The sequence below is a fragment of the Lolium perenne genome, chromosome 6 (assembly GCF_019359855.2).
Source record: "Lolium perenne isolate Kyuss_39 chromosome 6, Kyuss_2.0, whole genome shotgun sequence".
NCBI classification, from domain to species: domain Eukaryota; kingdom Viridiplantae; phylum Streptophyta; class Magnoliopsida; order Poales; family Poaceae; genus Lolium; species Lolium perenne.
This window is the reverse complement of record NC_067249.2, coordinates 223,852,574-223,877,723: the sequence shown is the minus strand read 5'-3', so window position 1 is coordinate 223,877,723 and position 25,150 is coordinate 223,852,574. Positions and strand designations below refer to the sequence as shown.

Here is a 25,150-nt window from a genome sequence, read left to right as displayed (position 1 = left end):
AATGTTAAGAGGGGTCGTGGTAGACCAAACTTGACATGGGAGGAGTCCGTTAAGAGAGACCTGAAGGTTTGGAATATCGACAAAGATTTAGCCATGGATAGGGGTGCGTGGAAGTTAGCTATCCACGTTCCGGAACCATGACTTGGCTTCGAGATCTTATGGGTTTCAACTCTAGCCTACCCCAACTTGTTTGGGACTGAAAGGCTTGGTTGTTGTTGTTGTAGAATTTGAATATTTGAATAATGGTTTTAGATTCTAGCAAATATACGAATGCCTAATGTTTTTTAATAACTCAACCCTGCGTACTACCCACTTGAAGTGACCCACTTCAAGATATGGCCATATCGATTTGTTGCCATCCACTGAAATATGCGTCAACAATCCGGACACGGCGTTTTTGATCTCGAGCTCATTTGCTCCTGTTTTGGTGGACCAATAAGGTAGCATGCATGTGTGTGCCAGACATGTTTATCCCAACAGGTGCGATGTGTCAATAATTCAGGAAATATCTTTACCTGTACCTCTACCTGTATGGACTTCCCGTATAGACTGCTGTGAACGGTGGTCAAGCATTGATGATTGGATGGGCAAACGTCACGGCTGTAGGTATGAGCTTCTTCCTGCAGCTCGACATGCACGGCACATGCGTACGACCTTGGCCGCTTGCTCCTTTGAGGCCGAGCATGCCCATGAGCTGCAAGCATTTATTATCTCTGTACGACAGTACTCAAGCACTGTGTAAAAAGAGAGTTACGGATAGAATACATAGTTAAATACACTGACAAAGTCAGAAGAGCATGGAACTTGATTGGTTCAGAAATAGAGAGCATCTACACCCCAGATCAGAAATGAATTTCTCCAACAATCCATCCTAAAGGACACTGACCTATTTATTTGGTGGTGTAGATGGGTTCAGTTTGCACAATCCATCCTTCTGAGTTTTGAGGCATGTGTTCAGCTTTTGGGGTAGATCTTGGTTAGGTTTTAGTTGCCATGTGATTATCTTGCACCACATGCTGTGTCAATGTACCAAGTATATGGTGGAGTCAGAGGTGAAACAACTGCCACTTCTTGCTTCTTCTTGCCACACAACTTGTGGCCTCGAGGGGCGGGGTACTTGCGTGCGGAGAGCCAGTCAATTTGGGCGGTGGAGATATTTAACCCCCTTGTTTCTAATGTGGTTTAGTTTTGGCATAAAATGATTTTATGCACTGAATTGGTTGCTGTACAAGTAGTATGAAAAAGTTTAGGTCACTTTACTGCGATAATGCATCTACGTTGACAAGTTAGTCTGAATATACTCTAATCTCTGACAGTAAGGAGTATTTTGTTAGAATACAGTGTTCTTCCTAAGGTAGTCAAATAAGCTGGTAAGAATATTTTTCCCGTTTCATCCCTTACATATTAGCAACTCTATTAAATGATGGTTGATACCAATTAGCAAAACAATGTACGTTAAGAAAACTTGCTTTCATTAGCTCTATGTATTCACATCTGCCTCTTTTCTTGTCATCTGTAGTAGAGAAAGTTTGACTAAAATTGAGTCAAACACATAATACAGGTGCATTATCTAAAAAAATTCTCAAGGCATTACAAGATAGTTGACAAGAATGTGCTAAACAGACTGCCTACAAGCTTCATCAATGACAAACATGACTCATCTACAGGAGTTGTATTGTATGAATAATTGCCTTCATCCTAGACCAGTCAAGTTAGTTGTGTTTTTTATCATTTGCTAATGCAATTACAATATATTAATTTTTGATGGATTTATATTGGAAAAAAACATGCCTTGTTTGACAGATCTGAAGCATCTGCAGATCCATGAGAATTCTTGTTTGACAAATCTGAAGCAACTTATGGGTGCTCAGATGTTAAATGGTTATATGTACATGTTATGCTTTTCAGTATATATAGTGAAGTCATGTTGGCACATCTTTTATTACTGCAAGGTGCTTCTGTATCTAAATAGAGCTGTCTTTTGTACTGCATTATTTTTTTGTGGTTGGCACATTTTCCATCAATTATTCATGCCTGGATAATGATAAAATTTATTATGTTTTTTTCTACTTAGATTAGGTGGCCTAATTTTTTTTTTCAATTCCATGGCAGCAGCTTCATGTAGCACGACAAGGTACCAATCAGAATTAGCCTGGAAGCTATGATGAAAAAACTGCACCTTCCGTGTCCTAAGTACGAAAGCCAGATTGTTGGAGGATGCTACTTTTCCACCAAAATAATGTTTTACCCTTCTGCACACTTTCTTCGGACTTCCCTCCACCCCACAAGATGCCTTGGAAAAAACAACAAATCAAAGATTTCAACTACACTGCGCTAGAAAGATAGAAGAATGTGAATAGAGGTCTCCACCGTTGGCTGGACACAAGAAGAATCAAAGGCTGTTTGAATTATCTGTTTTTATTACCAGATGTTTATGTCTGTTGTTTACACATAATTTGTTGTTTTTAACTTTGTTTGAATTTGTAACTAAGCACTTGAATTTGGTGTTGTTTCCGTCTACAGATTTTGGGGCATTTGTGAAACTGCCCCAATAGGTATATAGCAATTGGGGCACTTCTTGAAATTGCCCCAATAGGTGTATACCAATTGGGGCACTAGTCAAACTGCCCCAATAGGGGTATACCAATTGGGGCACTTCTCCAAAGTGCCCCAATATGTGTATACCAATTGGGGCACTATTCCAAACTGCCCCAATAGGTGTATACCAATTGGGGCACTTCTCAAAACTGCCCCAATAGGTGTATACCAATTGGGGCACTACTCTAAACTGCCCCAATAGATGTATATACCAATTGGGGCACTACTCCAAACTGCCCCAATAGATAGGGCATTAGAGGCATTTTGACCAAAGTGCCTCTAAAAAAGGGTATTTAGGGACACTTTGAAAAGTGCCCCAGGACAAAGTGCCCCTAAATCCCTACCGTGTAGTAGTGGATGAGACGACCACGACGTCGGGAGTCACCTGAAGCTAGCAGCAGGCACATCCCGACGGAGATGGTGCGCCAGATTCTGCTCAAGCTGCCGGCCAGGGACGCAATCCGCTCCTCCTGCCTTTCCAAGCAGTTGCGCGACGTCGTGAAGGACCCTTCCTTTCCCAGCCACCACGCCGCGGACCACGCCGTGACGTCGCCCGGCAGCAGCGACGCGTAGGCGTTACTCGTGACCGTGAACAGTGTGCCCAGCACTTGCCTCGACACCAGTATCTACAGCGTCACCTCCTCCAAGCACATGTGTCGCCTCACCGGCTCCACGGCCGTGAGCCACCTCGCCACCAACGTCTGCAACGGCTTCATCCTCTTCGGGTCCGCCACCTCCGGCGTGGCCCCCGCGGTGCTGTGTAACCCTGCCACCGGCGAGACGCTGGCCCTCCCTACCGCGCCTCCGCTCCAAGAAGACATGAACCGCTACCTCTTCCTCCTAGGGTTCAGCCCGTCCACCGGCGAGTACAAGCTGTTCCGGCTCTCCTTCCGAGAATCATTAGACGACAGGGGCAACTACGTAGACGTCTACACCTTAGGTGACAGCCGCTGCGGGTGGAGGAAGCACCCGCACCTCGTCCCGTTCCGTCATCTCTACGCCGTGCCGCCGGTGCTCGTCGACGGTAAGTTGTACGTGGTGACTGGCCAGATCCAGCTCACCGGGGAGCCCGAGGGGATACTGGTGATCGACGTGGCCAGCGAGAAACACAGCACTTACCGCCCCCCGGGCGAGTACATCATGGGCAACACGCTACTGGACGGCTTGGACCTGCACGGGCAGTTCTGCCTCGCCGTGAACTACGTGCTCGTCTCTCCCAGTCACCCCAAGGTCGAGTTCTGGGTCATGCCGCAGCTCGGCCGGCTCGACGGCAGGAACCACAAGCGGCTCAACTGGGAGCTGCGCTACACCTTCTACGTCGACGTCGACCATGGCCGTAGAAATGCATCGCAAGGCGCCTGGTTCTGCCACTACAAGCAGCAGCCGAGGGCCGCCTGGCTCGGCGAAGACGGGATGCTGTGCTACATGCTGGACGATTGCCTATACAAGTACAACACGAGAGGACACTCAGGGACGGATGATTCTCTGGCATGGCACCAGAAGGTCCAGCTCCCAACGACTCCATCCCCGGCAAACCGGTGGTGGAACGTCTATGGAGGCTACCGCCCAAGCCTACTCTCACCTCTTGCTTTTGCATTGCCGTCGTCCCAAGGCGTTGAGGCTAATAATGAACGATTTGAGGATGATATGTTACGTGCACTACGGCCCAGTAAATCTGAACTTCCCTCTTCGAATGATCGCACTGGTGATGGGCAGGGACGCAAGAGGATTCGCTGCTGAACCAACTCTCAAAGCAAACCATAAATAAATGTAATAAAGAACAAAATGAGAGGAAATTGGCTTGAAAATTTATCTTCCCAGCTCATGTGATTAACCTGATAATTTTCTTTGTCCTAAAGAACGAAAAAACATTTTCTGCCAAATGTTAATGGCCTCCATATTTTCAGAACTTACTGCCACATCTGTGAGACCTTACTTGAATCAAAATACATTTTATTGGGTATCATTGTTCCATATAGTTCTGGTAACATCCCATAATCAGTGTAATTTGTGATATTGATACATGCTACCAAATAGTAATCCATTTTAGATATTATATTACGTCTAGGAATTGCACTTCTAGTAAAAAACCCCAAGATTCAGTCGGAGGAGACGGAAGGCAAGGGCAAAAAGGTCAAGAAGGACTCTATTTATTGCCCCGCCACATCCTTCACTTTAAATGAGAAAGAAATGGTACACTTTAACTGCTTGATGGGAGTCAAAACAAGTTCTGATTACTCAGGTAAGATCAAGAGATATCTAGACCAAAAAGTTGAATAGACCATTTAGATATGCAGGTGTTGGCGGCCGCTTGCGACATCTTTGCCTCGGAGTTGAGCTCCGACATCTCCTCCTCGCCGTCGACCACTGTGTCTCCATGATCAGCTCGCCTACCAGCTGGGAGAGACACGCTCGGTTCGTAGTTTGCTCCTGCTATCTTTCGCCTGTGTATGGCTGTTGTTGGCCGAGGCTTATCTGTCTGGGCCTTTCCTTGCCTTGGGCTCCCTTCTGGCCCAATGTAAGGATCTGGGATGCTGGCCACGCCTCTGTAACCCTCCTTTATCCTTTTAGCATTTTGTTTTACCCTTTTTCAGCCTATGGCTTTATGATGTAACCCTCTATATGCAACGAACTAAACTGGATCCCTGGTTGGTTTTTCGTCTACCTTGTCGCCTCCTTTTTCAAATGTTAGTTAAGCTTATGCTCGGTTGCTGGAACTTCGCGGTCTCGGTAGACTTCAAAAGCGTATTGACGTCCTTGCCGCTGTTGACTCCTTTCTTCCGTCGATTATGTACATGCAGGAGACCAAACTACCGGATATCTCGTCCTTTGTCGCCCCCTCCTTCCTCCCTCACTCCCTTCGAACCTTCGTCTTCAAACCTTCAGACGGATCCTCCGGAGGCATCACTACTGCTTGGGACGACAAGCTGCTGGAGATTGTCCACCATTCTATTGATGAGTTTTCAGTCACCTCAACTTTTCCTCTCCGATAACCTAACCTTCTCTTTAATCAATGTCTATGGCCCCTGCGTCCATGCCCTGAAAGCAGAATTCCTCACCTCCCTCGAACATATCTTCGCCTCCCTTTCTGGCCCTGTCGCTCTAATGGGGGATTTCAATCTCATTTGGGCACCGCGAGATAAGTCGAATAATAATTTCAATGCCTCTGAAGCAGCCCTTTTCAACGATTTTATCAACAATCTTGGCCTCTTGGAGATTCCTCTCCTTGACCGTCAATTCATGTGGTCCAACCTGCAAGACCCTCCCATCTTAGCTCGCCTTGATCGGGTCCTTGTCAACCCTGAATGGAGTCTCTCCCTTCCTGATTCCACTCTTACCTCTTCCTCCCACCCCACCTCAGATCATGTTCCCCTTCACCTTGAGGCCTCTTCCAAGGCCCCTCGCAGCAATGTTTTTTGTTTCGAAAACTCTTGGCTCTCCCATTCCAGTTTCCCTCCTTTGGTTCTGGCTAATTGGAATAGCATTGGCAGCTCTCATGACCACTTGCCCTCTGTTGGTAAGCTCTGCCTTAAGCTTAAACGTGTTCGGTCTGCTGCCAGGGCTTGGGCCAAAGAGCGTCGCCTGCCCTCCCTATATCTGGTCAACTGACGCTCTGTTATCTCCTTTCTTGATAGACTGGAGGAAGTTCGTAATCTTTCCCCTCTCGAGGGATGCCTCCGATCTTCCGCTAAACTCCACCTCAGTCAAAAAAAAACTTTGACCGTGCTACCTATTGGCGCCAGCGTGCTAAAATTAAGCACTGCATTCTGGGAGATAAGAACTCCCGATACTTCCATCTTTGTGCCTCTGGCCGGATTCGGAAAAATCAGATCAAATCCTTGGAAGCTGATGATGGCAACCATGTCTTCTCCCATCCTTCCAAAGCTTCCATCCTCCAAGGGTTCTTCAAAGAACTTCTTGGGACTCCAGTTTTTTTTGCCGACTCCCTCGACCTCCCATCCTTAGTCCGATCCACCTCCCTCGCCCCCTCCCAAGCGGCCACCCTGGTCTCCCCTTTCACTTTGGATGAAATAAAAATTGCTCTCTTCTCCATGAACGACAATTCTAGCCCTGGGCCGGATGGCTTTGGGCCATCCTTCTACAAAAAAACTGGGATCTTGTCAAGAACTTGTTGCTTCATTGCCAAACCGATTTTCACTACCTTGCAACTTATCTTCGCCTTGTAAACAAGTCTTACATCGCGCTTCTTACAAAAAAAGCAAGGTGCTAATAAACCAGACAATTTCCTTCCAATCTATCTTCAGAATTGTTGCCTCAAAGTTCACTCCAAATGCCTCATGATTCGACTCCGCAGCCTCATCCCCTTCATTGTTCACCCCGATCAAACTGGGTTCAGATCTGGGCGCTCCATTGCCGAGAATTTCGTTTATGTTGCTGACATTGTTCAGGCCTACCACTGCAGAGGGGCGCCGGCTGCAGTTTTTAAACTCGACTTCCGCAAAGCCTTTGACTCCATCAGGTGGGAGGCTCTCGATCGAATTCTGGACGCGAAAGGGTTCCCTAACCTTTGGCGCGAGCGGATCAAGATCCTCAACCAAACCAGCCAAACAACTGTCCTTCTTAACGGGGTCCCGGGGGGTTGGATTCAATGCCGCCGAGGCCTTAGACAAGGAGATCCCCTACCCCCTTCATCTTCAACATTATCGCTGATGTCCTTCAGCAAATGCTCCTTCTTGCTTCTTGATAACCCACAAGTATAGGGGATCGCGGCAGTCTTCGAGGGTAGTATAACCCAAATTTATTGATTCGACACAAGGGGAGGTAAAGAATACTTATAAGCCTTAACAACTGAGTTGTCAATTCAGCTGCACCTGGAAAAGCACTAGCAACAGGGGTGATGTGAAAGTAGCAAAGAATATGAGAGCAAGAGTAACAAAGAATACAGCCAGTAATAGCAATATGAGAGCGATGGCACCAGAAGATAGTTGATACTACTTCCAATGACATGTAGAACAAGTATATTATGATGAGAGATGGACCGGGGTTCCCAGCGATCTACACTAGTGGTAACTCTCCAATAAGTGACAAGTGTTGGGTGAACAAATTACAGTTGGGCAATTGATAGGATTGATAAAGCATTAAGATAGAACATCAATTCATTAATCATGTAGGCATGTTTTCCATATATAGTCGTACGTGCTCGCAATGAGAAACTTGCACAACATCTTTTGTCCTACCAGCCGGTGGCAGCCGGGCCTCAAGGGAAACTATTGGATATTAAGGTACTCCTTTTAATAGAGTATCGGAGCAAAGCATTAACACTCCGTGAAAACATGTGTCCCTCACATCACCGCCATCCCCTCCGGTTGTCCCGATTTCTGTCACTTCGGGGCCTTTGGTTCCGGACAGTGACATGTGCATACAACTTGTAGATACAATCTAAGCAATTCATATAGAGCTTAAATCTAAGATCATGCCACTCGGGCCCTAGTGACAAGCATTAAGAATAACAAGATTGCAGCAACAATAACTTCACAAACTTTATAGATAGACTAATCATAATGTATCATCCATCGGATCCCAACAAACACAACACCGATTACATCAGATGAATCTCAATCATGTAAGGCAGCTCATGAGACCATTGTATTGAAGTACATGGGGGAGAGTATACCGACATAGCTACTGCTAGAACCCGTAGTCCATGGGGGAACTACTCACGGAGCATGGCGGAGGCGGTGGCGTTGATGGAGATGGCTTCCGGGGGCACTTCCCCGTCCCGGCAGGGTGCCGGAATAGAGTTCTGTCCCCCGAATTGGAGTTTCGCGACGGTGGCGGCGCCCCTGGAGTCTTTCTGGAGTTTCGTCAATTGGTACGGTGTTTTTAGGTCGAAAGGGATTTTATAGGCGAAGAGGCGGCGCAGGGGGGCACCTGGGGGCGCCTCACCCTAGGCCGGCGCGGCCAGGGTCTGGCCCACGCCACCTTGTGGTGTGGTGGCCCCTCGGCCCCTCTCCGACTCTTCTTCGATGTTCTGGAGCCTTCCGGGAAAAATAGGAGGTTTGGCGTTGATTTCGTCCAATTCCGAGAATATTGCCCGAACAGCCTTTCTGGAACCAAAAACAGCAGAAAACAGGAACTGGCACTGTGGCATCTCGTTAATAGGTTAGTTCCGGAAAATGCATGAAATCATCATAAAGTGCAAGCAAAACATGTAAGTATTGTCATAAAACAAGCATGGAACGACAGAAATTATGGATACGTCGGGGACGTATCAGCATCCCCAAGCTTAGTTCCTGCTCGTCCGAAGGTGTAAACGATAAAAAGAATAATTTCTGTAGTGACATGCTACTTACATAACCTTGATCATACTATTACAAAGCATATGAAATGAATGAAGTGACTCAAGGCAATGATCTATAGTTGCTAACAAGTAGATAACATATAGCAAAACTTTTCATGAATAGTACTTTCAAGACAAGCATCAAAAGATTGCACAAGAGTTAACTCATAAAGCAATAAATTCAAAGTAAAGGCATTGAAGCAACTCAAAGGAAGATTTAAGTTTCAGCGGTTGCTTTCAACTTTCAACATGTATATCTCATGGATATTGTCAACATAGAGTAATATGATGAATGCAAATATGCAAGTATGTAAGAATCAATGCACAGTTAACACAAGTGTTTGCTTCTAAGGTGGAAGGAAGTAGGTAAACTGACTCAACATAAAGTAAAAGAATGGCCCTTCACAGAGGGAAGCATTGATTGCTATATTTGTGCTAGAGCTTTGGTTTTGAAAACATAAAGAGAGCATAAAAGTAAAATTTTGAGAGGTGTTTGTTGTTGTCAACGAATGGTAGTGGGCACTCTAACCCCCTTGCCAGACAAACCTTCAAAGAGCGGCTCCCATGAATTATTTTTATTTTTGGGTGGCACTCCTTCCAACCTTTCTTTCACAAACCATGGCTAACCGAATCCTCGGGTGCCTGCCAACAATCTCATACCATGAAGGAGTGCCTTTTTATTTTAGTTTCATTATGATGACACTCCTTCCAACCTTTGCTTACACAAGCCATGGCTAACCGAATCCTCGGGTGCCGTCCAACAATCACATACCATGGAGGAGTGTCTATTTTGGTTAATTAATTTGGGACTGGGAATCCCATTGCCAGCTCTTTTTGCAAAATTATTGGATAAGCGGATGAAGCCACTAGTCCATTGGTGAAAGTTGCCCAACAAGATTGAAAGATAAACACCACATACTTCCTCATGAGCTATAAAACATTGACACAAATTGAGAAGCATTTTGAATTGTTTAAAGGTAGCACTCAAGCAATTTACTTTGGAATGGCAGGAAATACCACATAGTAGGTAGGTATGGTGGACACAAATGGCATAGTGGTTGGCTCAAGGATTTTGGATGCATGAGAAGTAATCCCTCTCAGTACAAGGCTTAGGCTAGCAAGGTTGTTTGAAGCAAACACAAGTATGAACCGGTACAGCAAAACTTACATAAGAACATATTGCAAGCATTATAATACTCTACTCTGTCTTCCTTGTTGCTCAAACACTTTTACCAGAAAATATCTAGACCTTAAGAGAGATCAATTATGCAAACCAATTTTAACAAGCTTTACGGTAGTTCTCCACTAATAGGTTTAAACTACATGCAAAAACTTATGATCTACTTGAGAGCTCAAAACAATTGCCAAGTATCAAATTATCCAAGACATATGAGGCACTTTCTGCTTCCAACCAAATAAGAATAAGTGATGTAGCTTCCAACTTTTATCATTGAACATTAAAAGTAAAACGAAGAACAAGTGTTCATATGAAAAAGCGGAGCGTGTGTCTCTCCCAAACAAGGATTGCTAGGATCCGAATTTATTCAAACACAAACAAAAATAAAACATACAGACGCTCCAAGTAAAGCACATATGATGTGACCGAATAAAAATATAGTTTCAGGGGAGGAACCTGATAAGTTGATGAAGAAGGGGATGCCTTGGGCATCCCCAAGCTTAGACGCTTGAGTCTTATTGAAATATGCAGGGATGAACCACGGGGGCATCCCCAAGCTTAGACTTTTCACTCTTCTTGATCATATATCATCCTCCTCTCTTGACCCTTGAAAACTTCCTTCACACCAAACTTCTCATAAACTTCATTAGAGGGGTTAGTACTCAAAAAATTTGAATCCACCTTGGTCCTGTAGTGGCACATTGCAAGAACTCAATAAAACATTAGCTACAGCCCTCTACGTCTAGAAAGCCTTGCTTAAAGTCCACAAGAGACAATGCAAAAAAAACAGAGACAAAATCTGCCAAAACAGAACAGCCAGTAAAGACGAATTTTAAATAAATACTTCCTTTGCTCAAATCAGAAAACTCAAAACTAATGAAAGTTGCGTACATATCTGAGGAACACGCACGTAAATTGGCATATTTTTCTGATTTTTCTACAGAGAAAACAGCCCAGATTCGTGACAGATAGAAATCTGTTTCTGCGCAGAAATCCAAATCTAGTATCAACCTTCGATTAGAGGCTTCACTTGGCACAACAAAACACAAAACTAAGATAAGGAGAGGTTGCTACAGTGGTAAACAACTTCCAAGACACAAATATAAAATAAAGTACTGTAGCAAAATAACAGATGGGTTATCTCCCAAGAAGTTGCTTTCTTTATAGCCATTAAGATGGGCTCAGCAGTTTTAACGATGCACTCGCGAGAAATAGTATTTGAAGCAAAAGAGAGCATCAAGAAGCAATTTCAAAACACATTTAAGTCTAACATGCTTCCTATGCAAAGGAATCTTGTAAATAAACAAGTTCATGAAAAGCAAAGTAACAAGCATAGGAAGATAAAATAAGTGCAACTTCAAAATTTTGAGCACATAGAGAGGTGTTTTAGTACCATGCAAATTTCTACAACCATATTTCCCTCTCTCATAATAGTTTTCAGTAGCTTCATGAACAAACTCAACAATATAACTATCACATGCAGCATACTTTTCATGATCCACAAACATATAATTTTTATCAAGTTCAAGAATAGTGGAATTAAAACTTTCAAACTTTCTTTTATTAATAATATAACAAGGTAGTTGATCAATCTCAAGAGATATGGGACACATAGATAAAGTCAAGAACTCTCCAATCCCATTTTCATTAGTAGTACAATTAATATTATCAAGTAACATAGGACCATCATCTAAAGCTTTATCATAAACATTTGCCAAGCAAAATTCTTTAGTACCATGCATTTCGACATCAGGCACAAACAAAGCATTATCATAAGATTTATCAAAGTAGCATGGATTATCATATATAACAGTAGCATAATTATTTTCACAAGTTTTACTCATAGGTAGTATTTCAAGAGAATCCACAGGAACATAACATTCAACCTCTTTCGGTAAGCATGAAGGACAATCAAATAATGTAAGAGATAAAGAGTTACTCTCATTAGAAGGTTGGCATGGGTAGCTAATCCATTCTTACTCCTTTTGTTCATCGCTCTCCTCTTCTTTTTCATCCAATGAGCTTTCAGGTTCATCAATTTCCTCCTCTTTTTCATCCAATGAGCTTTCAGGTTCATCAATTTCTTCTTCCACCGGTTCCTGCAAATTGTGAGTCCATTCTTGTGCATAAAATGTGTCTCTCTTTATAATCAAGGATATAAGGATTCCTACTGTAGCATTCTATGCAAGAATTAAGGATAGTAGAGACATAATCTTTAAGGTCCTTACAAATAGCACAAGTTTCATAATTCTCAACCATGAAGGATTCTATCTCAGAGGCTCCCATAAATAAGACAAATTGTTCTACCTCTTCGAACCCATAATGAATATAGCAATTCCGATTATAGCTCTTAATAAAATATTCCTCACTAAAGCCACATTGAAATTTAAGATGTTTAGTATCCTGTTGAGAGCAACAGTTTATATCATGGCGTCTAAGCAAGATTCTAGCCATTGTATTCAATTTTTCTATCATAGCACTCATTATTTTACCAGTTCTTGATTCTCTATAACAATTATAACATTCCATAAGCTCCAAGTAGGTTGTTGGTTCTCCCATAACAGCAGTTTTTAATTTTTTGGTTTTTCAAATTTTTATGGATTTTTGGGTATATGAGGAAAATAAGACAAAACAAAAACTAACTAAGCAAAAGTAAACTAAGCAAAATAAAACTAGATAGAAATAAACTAAGCATAAATAAACTAGACAAAAGTAAACTAAGCGAAACGAAATAAAAGAAAATAAAAACAGAGAGAGAGGTAGAGTGTACTCCCCAGGTGAACTTATGAGTAGAGCTATGCCTCCCCGGCAACGGCGCCAGAAAATAGTCTTGATAACCCACAAGTATAGGGGATCGCGGCAGTCTTCGAGGGTAGTATAACCCAAATTTATTGATTCGACACAAGGGGAGGTAAAGAATACTTATAAGCCTTAACAACTGAGTTGTCAATTCAGCTGCACCTGGAAAAGCACTAGCAACAGGGGTGATGTGAAAGTAGCAAAGAATATGAGAGCAGTAGTAACAAGAATACAAAGCAGCAGTAATAGCAATATGAGAGCGATGGCACCAGAAGATAGTTGATACTACTTCCAATGACATGTAGAACAAGTATATTATGATGAGAGATGGACCGGGGTTCCCAGCGATCTACACTAGTGGTAACTCTCCAATAAGTGACAAGTGTTGGGTGAACAAATTACAGTTGGGCAATTGATAGGATTGATAAAGCATTAAGATAGAACATCAATTCATTAATCATGTAGGCATGTTTTCCGTATATAGTCGTACGTGCTCGCAATGAGAAACTTGCACAACATCTTTTGTCCTACCAGCCGGTGGCAGCCGGGCCTCAAGAGAAACTACTGGATATTAAGGTACTCCTTTTAATAGAGTACCGGAGCAAAGCATTAACACTCCGTGAAAACATGTGTCCCTCACATCACCGCCATCCCCTCCAGTTGTCCCGATTTCTGTCACTTCGGGGCCTTTGGTTCCGGACAGTGACATGTGCATACAACTTGTAGATACAATCTAAGCAATTCATATAGAGCTTAAATCTAAGATCATGCCACTCGGGCCCTAGTGACAAGCATTAAGAATAACAAGATTGCAGCAACAATAACTTCACAAACTTTATAGATAGACTAATCATAATGTATCATCCATCGGATTCCAACAAACACAACACCAATTACATCAGATGAATCTCAATCATGTAAGGCAGCTCATGAGACCATTGTATTGAAGTACATGGGGGAGAGTATACCGACATAGCTACTGCTAGAACCCGTAGTCCATGGGGGAACTACTCACGGAGCATGGCGGAGGCGGCGGCGTTGATGGAGATGGCTTCCGGGGGCACTTCCCCGTCCCGGCAGGGTGCCGGAACAGAGTTCTGTCCCCCGAATTGGAGTTTCGCGACGGTGGCGGCGCCCCTGGAGTCTTTCTGGAGTTTCGTCAATTGGTACGGTGTTTTTAGGTCGAAAGGGATTTTATAGGCGAAGAGGCGGCGCAGGGGGGCACCTGGGGGCGCCTCACCCTAGGCCGGCGCGGCCAGGGTCTAGCCCGCGCCGCCTTGTGGTGTGGTGGCCCCTCGGCCCCTCTCCGACTCTTCTTCGATGTTCTGGAGCCTTCCGGGAAAAATAGGAGGTTTGGCGTTGATTTTGTCCAATTCCGAGAATATTGCCCGAACAGCCTTTCTGGAACACAAAACAGCAGAAAACATGAACTGGCACTGTGGCATCTCGTTAATAGGTTAGTTCCAGAAAATGCATGAAATCATCATAAAGTGCAAGCAAAACATGTAAGTATTGTCATAAAACAAGCATGGAACGACAGAAATTATGGATACGTCAGGGACGTATCACTTCTCGCCAGGGGCTCCTCCTCCACCCCCTTGTGGACGATCTCACTTGCCCCATCCTTCAATACACCGATGATACCATTATTATCATTCGGGCCCTCCCCGAGCATGTGGCTAACTTGAAACACATCCTAGATTCCTTCTCTGGGGCCACTGGCCTCACCATTAACTTTCATAAAAGCACTTTCATCCCCATTAAAAATGACCCAGCTTCTGCTCTCTCCATGGCCAACACCATTGGGTGTGTTGTCTCGTCCTTCCCCCAGACCTACCTCGGCCTTCCCCTCTCCACCCACAAGCTCTGTTTTGCTGATTTTGCCCCCATCATCTCCAGGAGTGATATGCGCCTGTCTGGCTGGCGTGGACGATCCCTTCCCATTGGCGGAGGTCTGCTCCTTGTTAACTATGTCCTCACGGCCATGCTCTCCCATGCCATGAACGCTGGCATCCTTCCAGCTGGAGTTGTCGAGGCCATCGATAAGCGACGTCGAGCTTTTCTTTGGACTGGGGAGGAAACCTGTCACAGCGGTCAATGCAAAGTGGCCTGGCCTACCATTTGCACCCCTAAGCACCTCGGAGGGCTGGGCGTCCTCTCTCTCCCTGCTCAAAACTCTGGGCTTCTTGCAAAATTTCTTTCCAAGTTCCACTCAGACTCCTCCGCCCCATGGGCCTGCTGGTTCCGACGTTTCTATGGTTGGAACCAAACAAAGGACCTTGGCGACCGCCATTATCTTGACACCCCTATCTGGAAAGATATCATTGCTGGGCTCGATGCTTTCCGCCTTGCCTCCAAGGTGGTTGTCGGTAACGGTGCCTCTACTTCCTTCTGGTTCGACCTATGGCTCGGGGACGCCACGCTTCACACTTGCTTCCCCTGCTTGTTCTCTCATTCCTCTAGACCTCAAGTCAACGTCTCCTTCATCGTGCAACAAGGCCTCCCGGCTGCCCTTGGACCTCGTCTTTCAGTTGCTGCTATGGCTGAGCTTCGTACCCTCACCTCCAAGTTAAGTGTCGTGGACCTTAATGATGCCACGGACTTTAGAAACAGTCGCCTCACTAACAAAAAGCTTTCAAACAAAAGTTTCTATGTCAACTCTTTGAGGCATCTGCAGAGTGACGATCTTGCCACGGGAATTTGGAGGAATGCTGCCCCTTAAAGTGTAAAGTTTTCTGCTGGCTTGCTCGAAGATGGCGTCTACCAACAAATGAGCGGCGCTTCAGGCACAACCTTTCCTCCTCGGCCACTTGCCTCTCATGTCCAGACGACGAAGACCTCGATCACATGCTCCTCTTATGTCCTAGTGCTCAGGAGGTCTGGACTTTCTTCCACAGGGACTTCGACTCCCGCAACCTAAGATGTTTTGCAGATATTTGGCTCGCGCATGATCACACCTATGAGGAAGCTACGATCAACACCGCCATCACTTGGACTATCTGGAAAAGGAGAAATGCTCTTACCTTCAATAATGGAACTGTTGAGGATCTCCCCTCAGCCATCAGGCGTTGTATAGAGGATGTTAGACTTTGGGCTTTTCGCTGTTCTACTCCCGCCTATTCCTCTGCTTTTAATTTTTGATGCTATGACCCTCCCTGAACTCCTCCTTTCTTTTTTTTCTCCCTCCCTCTAAATCTGTTGTAATGCTCATGTGACCCCCCTTGGGGCTGCTTAGTATATCGTTCAGGCTGGCGCAAGCCCGCCGTAGTCCAGGTTAATTTTTTTTTGTCTCTTTTGCGTAATTCAAAATTAATGTTGATGCAGATGGACACGGACGTCCGCGAGTCCGTTTTGTCCGTGTCCGTCAAAATCGCTAAACGGCGTCGCGGAGAGTCCGTTTAAATTATATGGACTGAACGGACACGGCTTTGTCAGTCTGGTATGTCCGTGTATCCTGAATTTTTTTTGGAAACAGACCTCGAGTGGATAGGCCACGCCGCCCTGCAGTTCGCCACCGCTGGCCCGGCGCGGCGGCGACCCGTCCGCCATCGCCTCCACTTGGCCTACGCCCAGTTCGTCGCCGCCCTCCACCCCGTCCAGTTCCGCGTCCGCCCCTCTACTCCCAGCTCGCAGCCCAGTGTGTGCCCTCCTCGCCTGCGTCATCCCTGTCGTCGTTGCGTGCGGATAAATTGTGGTGGAGGAGGAGAACAATCCGTCAGAGGAGGAGGGGGACAAGAACCCGGCAGAGAAAGAAGATGACGAGAACCCGGCATGGGAGGGCGACAAGTCGGCAGAGAAGGAGGACATGAATCTAGCGGGACAGGTTTGATTTGTTTGATCCATCTCTTCTGATCTCCCCCAAGCGATGCAATTGTTTTCAAATAATACATAGATATCGTTATTAGGTGAGTTTCCTAACCCGGGGAAACAATTGTGGCTCGGTTCGAGTTTGAATTAGGATTCCCCCTGAGTGTCTTATGATGTTGTGGCCGTGGGAGTCAATGGCTTCATCATATGGTATTTCGCATCTATGTGACCGCCATCATGTGTTTTTTCCCTTTCGATCTGATTTAGCAATGAGTGTTAGAAAGGACTTGTTCTTGGTTTCTGCTTGTTGCTACAATGGTACTAGTCGGACTTCATCCAAAATGCAGAGTACCATGAATTTTGCATCGAGATAACAAACAGAACATGCTAGTATTTGTACAGAATTCAGGCATATGCATTTTTCTCTGCTAAACTTCTGCACAAGCATATGCTGATTCCTCGTGATCAACCATTTGTCAATTCCGATTCCCGTTCCAAAGTGCATGCTTACCATCAAATCTCTGAATGCTGAATGGTAATTCAGGCCCATACCGAAGGATGTCATTTAGTACTAGCTATTGTCTGTCTAACTTTGAATGGCTGATAAGGGTGTCATCTGACTTATGTCAAGATCTGCGCCTGTCATTGAGATAGTAGTATACATGTATCACTGATAGGCATTTGTTTAGTTGATTGGGTAATATTCTGGACAAATGTTTAAACTGTATATTATAAGAAATAAGCAAAGGTTCACTAGGACTACATGACATTTAGCACATGGACTGCATGATATACTTTGAGGAAATTTACTTGCTAAAGTGTGTACTGTCCAGGAACTGTAGCTTTCTCATAGTAACACAAACGGCTGCTCATCAAACTGTATGTTATGTTCAATATCAAGAACATCTGATTTTCTGACAGATATTATTTGAGTGTTTCTCATTATGAGTGCCACCCAAGTATTTAATCTTGGGTAAGTGCTATCTCTCTTTAAGTGCTGAATTGCCAATTCTCTGGATAATCAAGGAAGTTGATGACTAGTGTAGTAGTGTAGCTTGATCAAAGAAATTGATTAAAGAAGTTGTTGGTCAGAGAAGTTTATTACTAGTGTAGGTTGTGCATGAAAATATTTTTCCCCAACTAATGATTTGTTCCCACGTTTTCCCCATGTTCCGTGTGGTGGCTTTCGTGGCAACGATGGCTTTGAAGAGTGATGGTTTGTCGCGGCAAGACCTTGTTAGTCGGCTTGGTCCGGCGTGTCCGAGTTTCCTCCATGTTGGTCTTCCGTTGCTGTGGAGTCGGAGCTGCCATGTTCTTCAAGGGTTTTCTCTTGGGCGGCGTACAATGACTTTCAAGGGGTGGTCCAGGTGAAGTTTTCCTTCGGCACGGGTCTCGCGCATCCCCTCTCCGGAGCTCGTCATCCGAGTCGGAGCTGTTTTCCCTGCACGAGGAGCCACATGTTTGGCTTTGGCTGGCTTAAGCCTCGCGGTGCCGCTTCGGCAAGGTCTTCTTTGCTGGTCGCTTTTCGGGGAAGTCAGAGTCGCTCCGGAGTGTGGAATGATGACGATGACGCCGGTGTGCAACCTCGATGACGATCTCCGCCTCGGTGGTGTTTGTGCAGCTTCGGTGGGTTGCCAGGGTGACGGTGTGTGTGCCTTTCGACGGTTGTGTTCCATGAGGGTCAGCATGGGTGTTTGTACCGGTTTTTAGCCGGTTTTCCGTTTAATAAACCGGTTAACCATTCTTCTCTATTAATGAAAATGGCAAGTCTTGCCTCGTTTTAAAAAAACCGGTTGTGCTGTTTCTCTTTGAGTACTAGTTTGTATTTGATATAAGTGAAGTGCAACAAAATGAAGATATCGGGAAGAGTTTATTTTATTCTTTATAGTTTGCGCCAACTAAAGTATAATTTATGTAAATCATTTTGTGTATATATAAGAGTATGTACTGCAAGCTGTTGATCACTGTAGCTAGCGTGCAGAGCCGCGGCTAAGCTAGCTAGTGTATATACCTGATCTGGATCATCAAAGAAATCGCGACAAGCTACTAAAGGTAGCCATGGACGTGTCCGTATTGTCCAGCGCGGACACCGCAGCCAGCTGAACGAGACTCCACGGACCTCCACGGACACCTACCGTGAGCTAACAGTCCATTTAACTTCAAATGCTTAAGTTGTCGCAGCCATGGAAAAACCCCCCATTTGCTCTAGAAATACATATTCATTATTTGATTTGATAATAAGTTAATAACACAATCTGGCATGCCGGAGTGAGCTAGCGATTTGCTTGGAGAATCTCTGTCATAACCATCCTGAGTAAATGTTCCTCCAAGACAATGCCGGCGTGTGTAGCATTAGCAATTGCGAGGGCCTTGAAGTGGACGTTATTCCGCTCTTGCTGCCTACGCAGCTCCTTCCCAAACGCTAGCAGGCTGGCCATATTGACGGTTCCATCTCCTTCGCCGTACACATTCTCGGGAGGCACGTCAAAGTCGCCTTCCCAGAACACCAGCTGCTCCGGTGTTTTGATGCCACCGCCGATGATGTACGTGGTGGGAACCAACGGCGCCTCCACCTCGAGCGTCCGGCGCCTGAGGAAGGGCAGCGTTTGGTCGGCGGTGAAGCCGAGAGCCAGAAGAAGGTCTTCCATGTGGTAGGCCGAGTAGTTCCTGTGTTTGGTTATCACAAGGGGCTTGTGTCCAAAGGCCACAGGGGAGGGCATGGTCAGAAGAGCGCTGGCGAAGGTCCTCCAGAGCGGCCGCAGCTCCATGATGGGAACGGTGGCGATCTGGAAGACGGACGGCCCGGAGGTGAGCTGGGTGATGGTGAGCGTGAAGCCCGTGGGAGGCGGGGGCGAGATGAGGAGGAGGTGCTTGATGAACTTGTTCCTCCAAGGCAAGGGGGTGGACGTGAGGAAGCCGAGGACGGCCGTGGCGCCGAAGCTGTGGCCGACGAGGATGACCGGCTTGTCCCCGTTCTTGCTGCTCGCGTGCTCCACCAGCTTCTGGACACGCGCGACGTAGCCCTCCGATGGAGGGGCGTACCGCATGTCGTAGGGAGCTCCGAAGAGGGTGTCGCCGTCGCGGTAGCCCACCGCCTCTAGCTCCTTGCGGAGGCTTACAAGGCAGAGGTTCTCACGGTCGCTGGATCGAGACGAACTCAGTAATTAGTTGACGCAATGCAACTGAATACTAGCCAAGAACACATAATTAAGCAACTCACGGGACCATCTGTTTCTCGCTGAATCCGTAGGCGGAGCCGAAGTTGAGGACGCGCGTCTCGACGCCGGCGAGGTTCCGGTACTTGTTGTGGACGGGATCGTAGACGAGGGCCATCTGCTCCTGGAAGCACGGCACATAGTCGTGTTCCACCAGGTCCAAGGTGTTAAACTTGTATATCGGGAACCAGCCCTTCCCCTTGAGCGCACCGCAGCGCGGCACTGATGGCGTGTAGGCCTCCGTCAGGCGAGCCTCCAGGTCGGGGCAGCCAAAGCCGGCGAACAAAATCAATGGATGGTACACGTCGAGGCCGCCGGAGCTCAGCCGAGGGAAGCAGTAATCGTGCAGGGGAGCGGGGAGGAGGAGGAGCAGAAAATGGAGCAAACGGAGAAGCGGTGTGCTGCTCATGGCTACAATCCTTGTCTACCTATGGGCTATGGCCTATGGTGATCTGATCTGATCTAAGGAGGCCGTTGTCTCATCTTCACTCTCGATGGGCTATGTGCGTGGCTATACCAAACGTACTGATTGGGTTGGTTGGCCTGGAGCTATCATCTACATGGCGCCTGTACGTTTAGTAATAAAGTTGCGTCCTTGTAACCTTGTTGCAATGGTGAGTGCTGACACCCGGCTGGATCTTCACATGCCACCGCAGCGGTGGAGGTCGACGCCAAATACTGTGCTCTTTTGAGATTTTGATCCACAGCCACACAGACGCGTCATCCGCATGCGTTAATTTCAACGTCAAACAGTGTACTACCGTAGACCATTTTCATCGAATGGCCGCTAGGCGGAAGCAGACCACTGTTTGGGGTGATCAGTCCCCCAATGCTGATCCCCATTTTAAAAAAGTCGAAATCTGTTTTAGAAAACTTTTGAAGAAAATATTGTGCAAAATTACGACGTGAAATTAGTAATATTTTAAGCACAACAAAAATGATAAAATTGTACAAGTTTAAACAAAATTTTGTGGACTTGGTTCCATGGGCAGGGACCAATCAGTGGCCAGGACCACACTTTCTCTCCTCATAGTTGACCTGCATGTGGCATGTATGTGGACATGCCGGACGTGCGGACACAAGTGGACACTGTCGGTCCGACCGTAAAACCGGACCAAATTCAATCGAGGAATGTGGTTGCACGGATAAAAAAACGATCACTTGTCCGTACGCGATCTACCGTTGGGCCTCTTATTTAGGCCGCGGATAACAACGGACGTGTCCGTATGCACCCCTTCGTTGGAGATGACCTTAGGTCCGGCTTGGTCTGTTGTTTATTAGGCCAAACCCGCCGTAAATTTGGTTTTCGAGAAAAATCCGATCGGATTCTAAACTGAGCAGTTGGCTCGTTGTATTATTCACGGTGCTCCCACGTTTCCAGACCGAAAACGAAAGTATGCCCCGATTTTGTTGTGCACCCTACAATTTCAGATCTATAAATTACGGGGGAGGAAAGAAAATGGCTTGCCAAGCGGGGCCTTAATCCACAGAGACAGATGCCTCAAACATTTTCTCCCATACACACGCGTGTGATAACGTTGGAACTCCAAGTACAATGTGTAGTTAGGAAGAGATTTTTCTCACAAGGGTGACTCAAGGGTTTATATCGAACTTTGGGGAATGGAGTAAAGAGTTATCTTTCATCCTCTTCTTCAAGCAATCCTGCAAAGTAAATTAAAGCCTTGTGTCCCAAATCCACCGTGTGATTGTCAAGCACAAGGTTTCGTGTATGTAATGGTAACACAAAATAGTACCGGGAATGATGTTTTGGCACATGGGAGCGTATGCTCCCTATATTTTAAAATGCATGTTAGACATATTTTGAAATGTTAAAAAATTTGAAACAAAAATTTCGCATGTACATCTTCATGTGCTACACGCTCACAAAGTCGTTTCATGAAAAATCGACTTGTCATGTGGCGTGTGTAAAAAAGACAAAATTCGGTGCTAAAACAAAGACTTGTCACAATATAAATTTTCTCTTTTTCACGTAGGCTACAAAAAATATCATTTTTTCGTGAAACTTGACGAACACACATATATTATGGAGATGTACATGTAAATTTTTTTGCCAACATTTTTTAACACTTAGAAATATGTTTTTATGGTAGTGGGATCATACGCACCCGAGAGCCGAATTGAGTTTCTGATAAAATAAAATAAAGCTAAACAAGTGAAATAAACTAAGTAAATACAGTAAAGGTTTGTTTGTTTTGGGATTTTGAATGCAAATAAGATGACAAAATATTTTTTGTCAGATTAAAATATTGCTACAAATAAAAAGTAAGATAAATGCAATGGAAGGGTGTTTCTTATGATGAAAATTGAAAACTGGACTGGGGTTCATGGGTTCACTTGACTATTCTCTCTTTTAAGTTGTAGTGTACAATAAAAATTCATCAATGAAATATGATATGGACATCACGTCCTAACATAAAGATGATGCAACACATCTCTCTTACACCCCACAAGATAGAAATAAAGTTCATGCAATCTTATATTAAGAATTAACAGAGTATAGCCATCAGAACGTTGACATGATGTTTGAATATCAGATATACTACCATGATCAAACAAGATCACCACTTCTTGTCACGTGATGAACATAGCACATGCATTCACTTTATCCCTAGTGAGATATATCAAAATAAAAGGAAAATCCATAATAGATCATGAATTTTTTGTCACTATTCAGTCACTAAAACCATGCTATTCCATCCAACACACACATCACCCCACACACGTTCTTTCATAAAAGTTGGATCGGAACCAATATTTAAGAACGGGGTACATAATATGCATCTATCAATACATCTTACACAAAGTATAGCAAAATCTCATAGCATCATATCATAGAATAAAGATCCACCACATAGGTATTACCAATATGACAATAATTATGTTGAGAAACTCATATGGTACTAAGAACCATAAAGAACATGAGAGAAATAGATCAAGCTACTGCCACAAACCCGTAGCATAGAGGTGGACTACCCCCTCCCCCCTCCCCCGATCATGGTGATGATGAGGAAGACATTGGAGAGGGTGGAGATCCCTCCGACGGCGGCTCCCATGGAGTTTCCGCCTCCAATCTTCTCTATAGCGGCCTCTGCTTTCGTGTTTTTGTGTTTTTGTGGCCCTTCCCTCCAGAGAACTCTTTGGGGTCATATATATAGTGATTTTTAGGTGAAAATACATCGGTGGTCGAAAATATCACGTGTTGTGGATGGTCGACGCCCAAAAGAGCCTAGGTGGTGTGCCCTACCTTGCTGGGCGTGCCACCGGTGCTCTTTTTGGGCCTCTTCATGTGTGCTTCAAGAGCCCAGGTTGCTTTTCTACTTACGAAAAAATGACTCTCCAAAAATCTCAGCTCAAATTAACTTCGTATAGGTCACTGAAAGTGAAAATTATACAAAGCAGAGAATTCATGTTCTGCAGAGTTGTAAGAGCAAAATTCACACCCCAAGTTTTGTGTGTTTGATGACAACACTTGAGTAATCTCACCGTGTGCCTTGAGTATCATTGTTAGATTTGGAAGTACACGGTGACCTCGCCGGACGCGTCAAGATCGGAAGACTGAAGCGTAGTGATAGGTTTTCTGGTTTTGTGTGTGTTTAGTGAGGTAACAAAGTTGGAGAGAAAAAGGGAAGAAAACCAGATTTAGCCAGGCCGGTACTACCGGTACCTGTAGCGGTAGTACCGCTATCCCTATAGGTACCGCTGTCGGTACCGCTCTAAGTCTGCGCTGATTCGCCCTCCAGAAACACGCTGCGGTACCCCTGTTGCGGTCAGAAACCCACCGGCGAGCAGCGACGGGCAACACGGTAGAGCCGGGAGGCTCCCAGGACTGCGGCTGGCCCTGGTCCCTCCGAGCGACGGCCCGCAAAGACTCGGCACGCACGTCCGATGCTGGTGCAAGGGCGTGCCACCTGACCTATACCTGGTCAGGAAGGTGATGGAGGTGCCTCGCTTAGTTTCCTGCATGGCATACACGTAAACATTAAATACGAGCCTCGATCGGCTCTCGGGTTGTCCTGTGAATCGGCTCAAAGAGCCGATCCACCCATGATCCGTACGAGGTGTACGAATATATGGTGGTCCTGCTTGATCAGAATAAAGCTAAAACGACCTACTACGATTTAGGGTTTTCACCGCATAATCGGAACATCCTACTCGTGATTGAGCCTGGCGGCCACGCACGGTGATCGTAAACCGACCCTAGACAAGGCCTAAAAACCAACACGAGGTTGATCCCCGGAACATCCTGTCTAGGGCTAGCAAACTACACCCTACGCGCCACTGGATCCTTCAACCCGTTTGTAAGGCCTAACTATGCAGATATTAAACTAATCCTTGGAGAACAAGGAGCAACCATAACGGATCGGATCTACTAAATAGTGATCAAGCGGGGTGCCGCCCTTACACCTAAGATAGGCGTAAGGGCGGCTAGACGTTTCAGGGTTGCACGACGACAGCATATGATACGATGAACAATGCTAACCCTAACACGTCTAAGATAACTACATTGCTCGCCATCAAAAAGGCTTCAATACGAGCAACGCATGAACAGCGAATAAACGTGTACTGCCTAGATCGCAAGATGCGATCTAGGCAGCATGATGCTTACCCGGAAGAAACCCTCGAGACAAGGGAGTTGGCGATGCGCCTAGATTGGTTTGTGGTGAACGTGATTGTTGTCTATTTCATAAACCCTAGATACATATTTATAGTCCGTAGACTTTCTAACGTGGGAATAATCCCAACCGTGCACGAGCCAAACTCTAACTAACCGACACGTATCCTACTATATTACAGATACACGGGCAAACTAGCCCAAACTTTGCATATAAGGCCGATTCATGTATTCCTTCCATGTATGTTCTTCAAGCCCATCTTTAATCGCGGCCCACCTCTGACTCAGTCAAATTCTGGTGATAACACATGCCCCCCTGGTTTTGGAATTGATAATTCCAAAATCACTCTGCTTTTCTTCGTCGGGTCATGTCGTGGCAGAGCAGAACCGTCGCAGCATCCTTCATCATGATGCCTTGCCTTCCCAACTTCTCCGCGTGACTTGGCAGTTTTTTTTTTCTTTGGGCACCACCTCCTCGGAAACTGCTGCGGCATTGAATCTCCACTATATCCCCTTTTATTTAACCGCTCCAAACAGTTTGCTTTTTCATCCCCTTCGCATTAGCACTCCAAAAGCCCTCCTGTGCCACCATGTCTTCTTCCTCCTCTGCCTCATCGGGT

At 45.5% G+C, this 25,150-nt stretch overlaps 1 protein-coding gene and 1 long non-coding RNA gene across 2 annotated transcripts; one reads left to right on the top strand and one right to left on the bottom strand.

Annotated features, from left to right (window-relative positions):
* The first annotated feature begins 16,198 nt into the window (after positions 1–16,198).
* Positions 16,199–18,569, top strand: LOC127305802 (uncharacterized). Its single transcript, XR_007854170.2, has 2 exons — positions 16,199–16,698; positions 17,892–18,569. It is a non-coding gene; the product is annotated as an uncharacterized lncRNA (long non-coding RNA).
* A 265-nt stretch (positions 18,570–18,834) lies between these two features.
* Positions 18,835–20,420, bottom strand: LOC127305801 (lecithin-cholesterol acyltransferase-like 1). Its single transcript, XM_051336325.2, has 2 exons — positions 19,903–20,420; positions 18,835–19,823 (listed from the first exon to the last, which is right to left on the bottom strand). The coding sequence occupies exons 1-2, from the start codon at positions 20,304–20,306 to the stop codon at positions 18,956–18,958; spliced, it is 1,272 nt and encodes a 423-aa protein (XP_051192285.1). The 5' UTR covers positions 20,307–20,420; the 3' UTR covers positions 18,835–18,955.
* Positions 20,421–25,150: the final 4,730 nt, after the last annotated feature.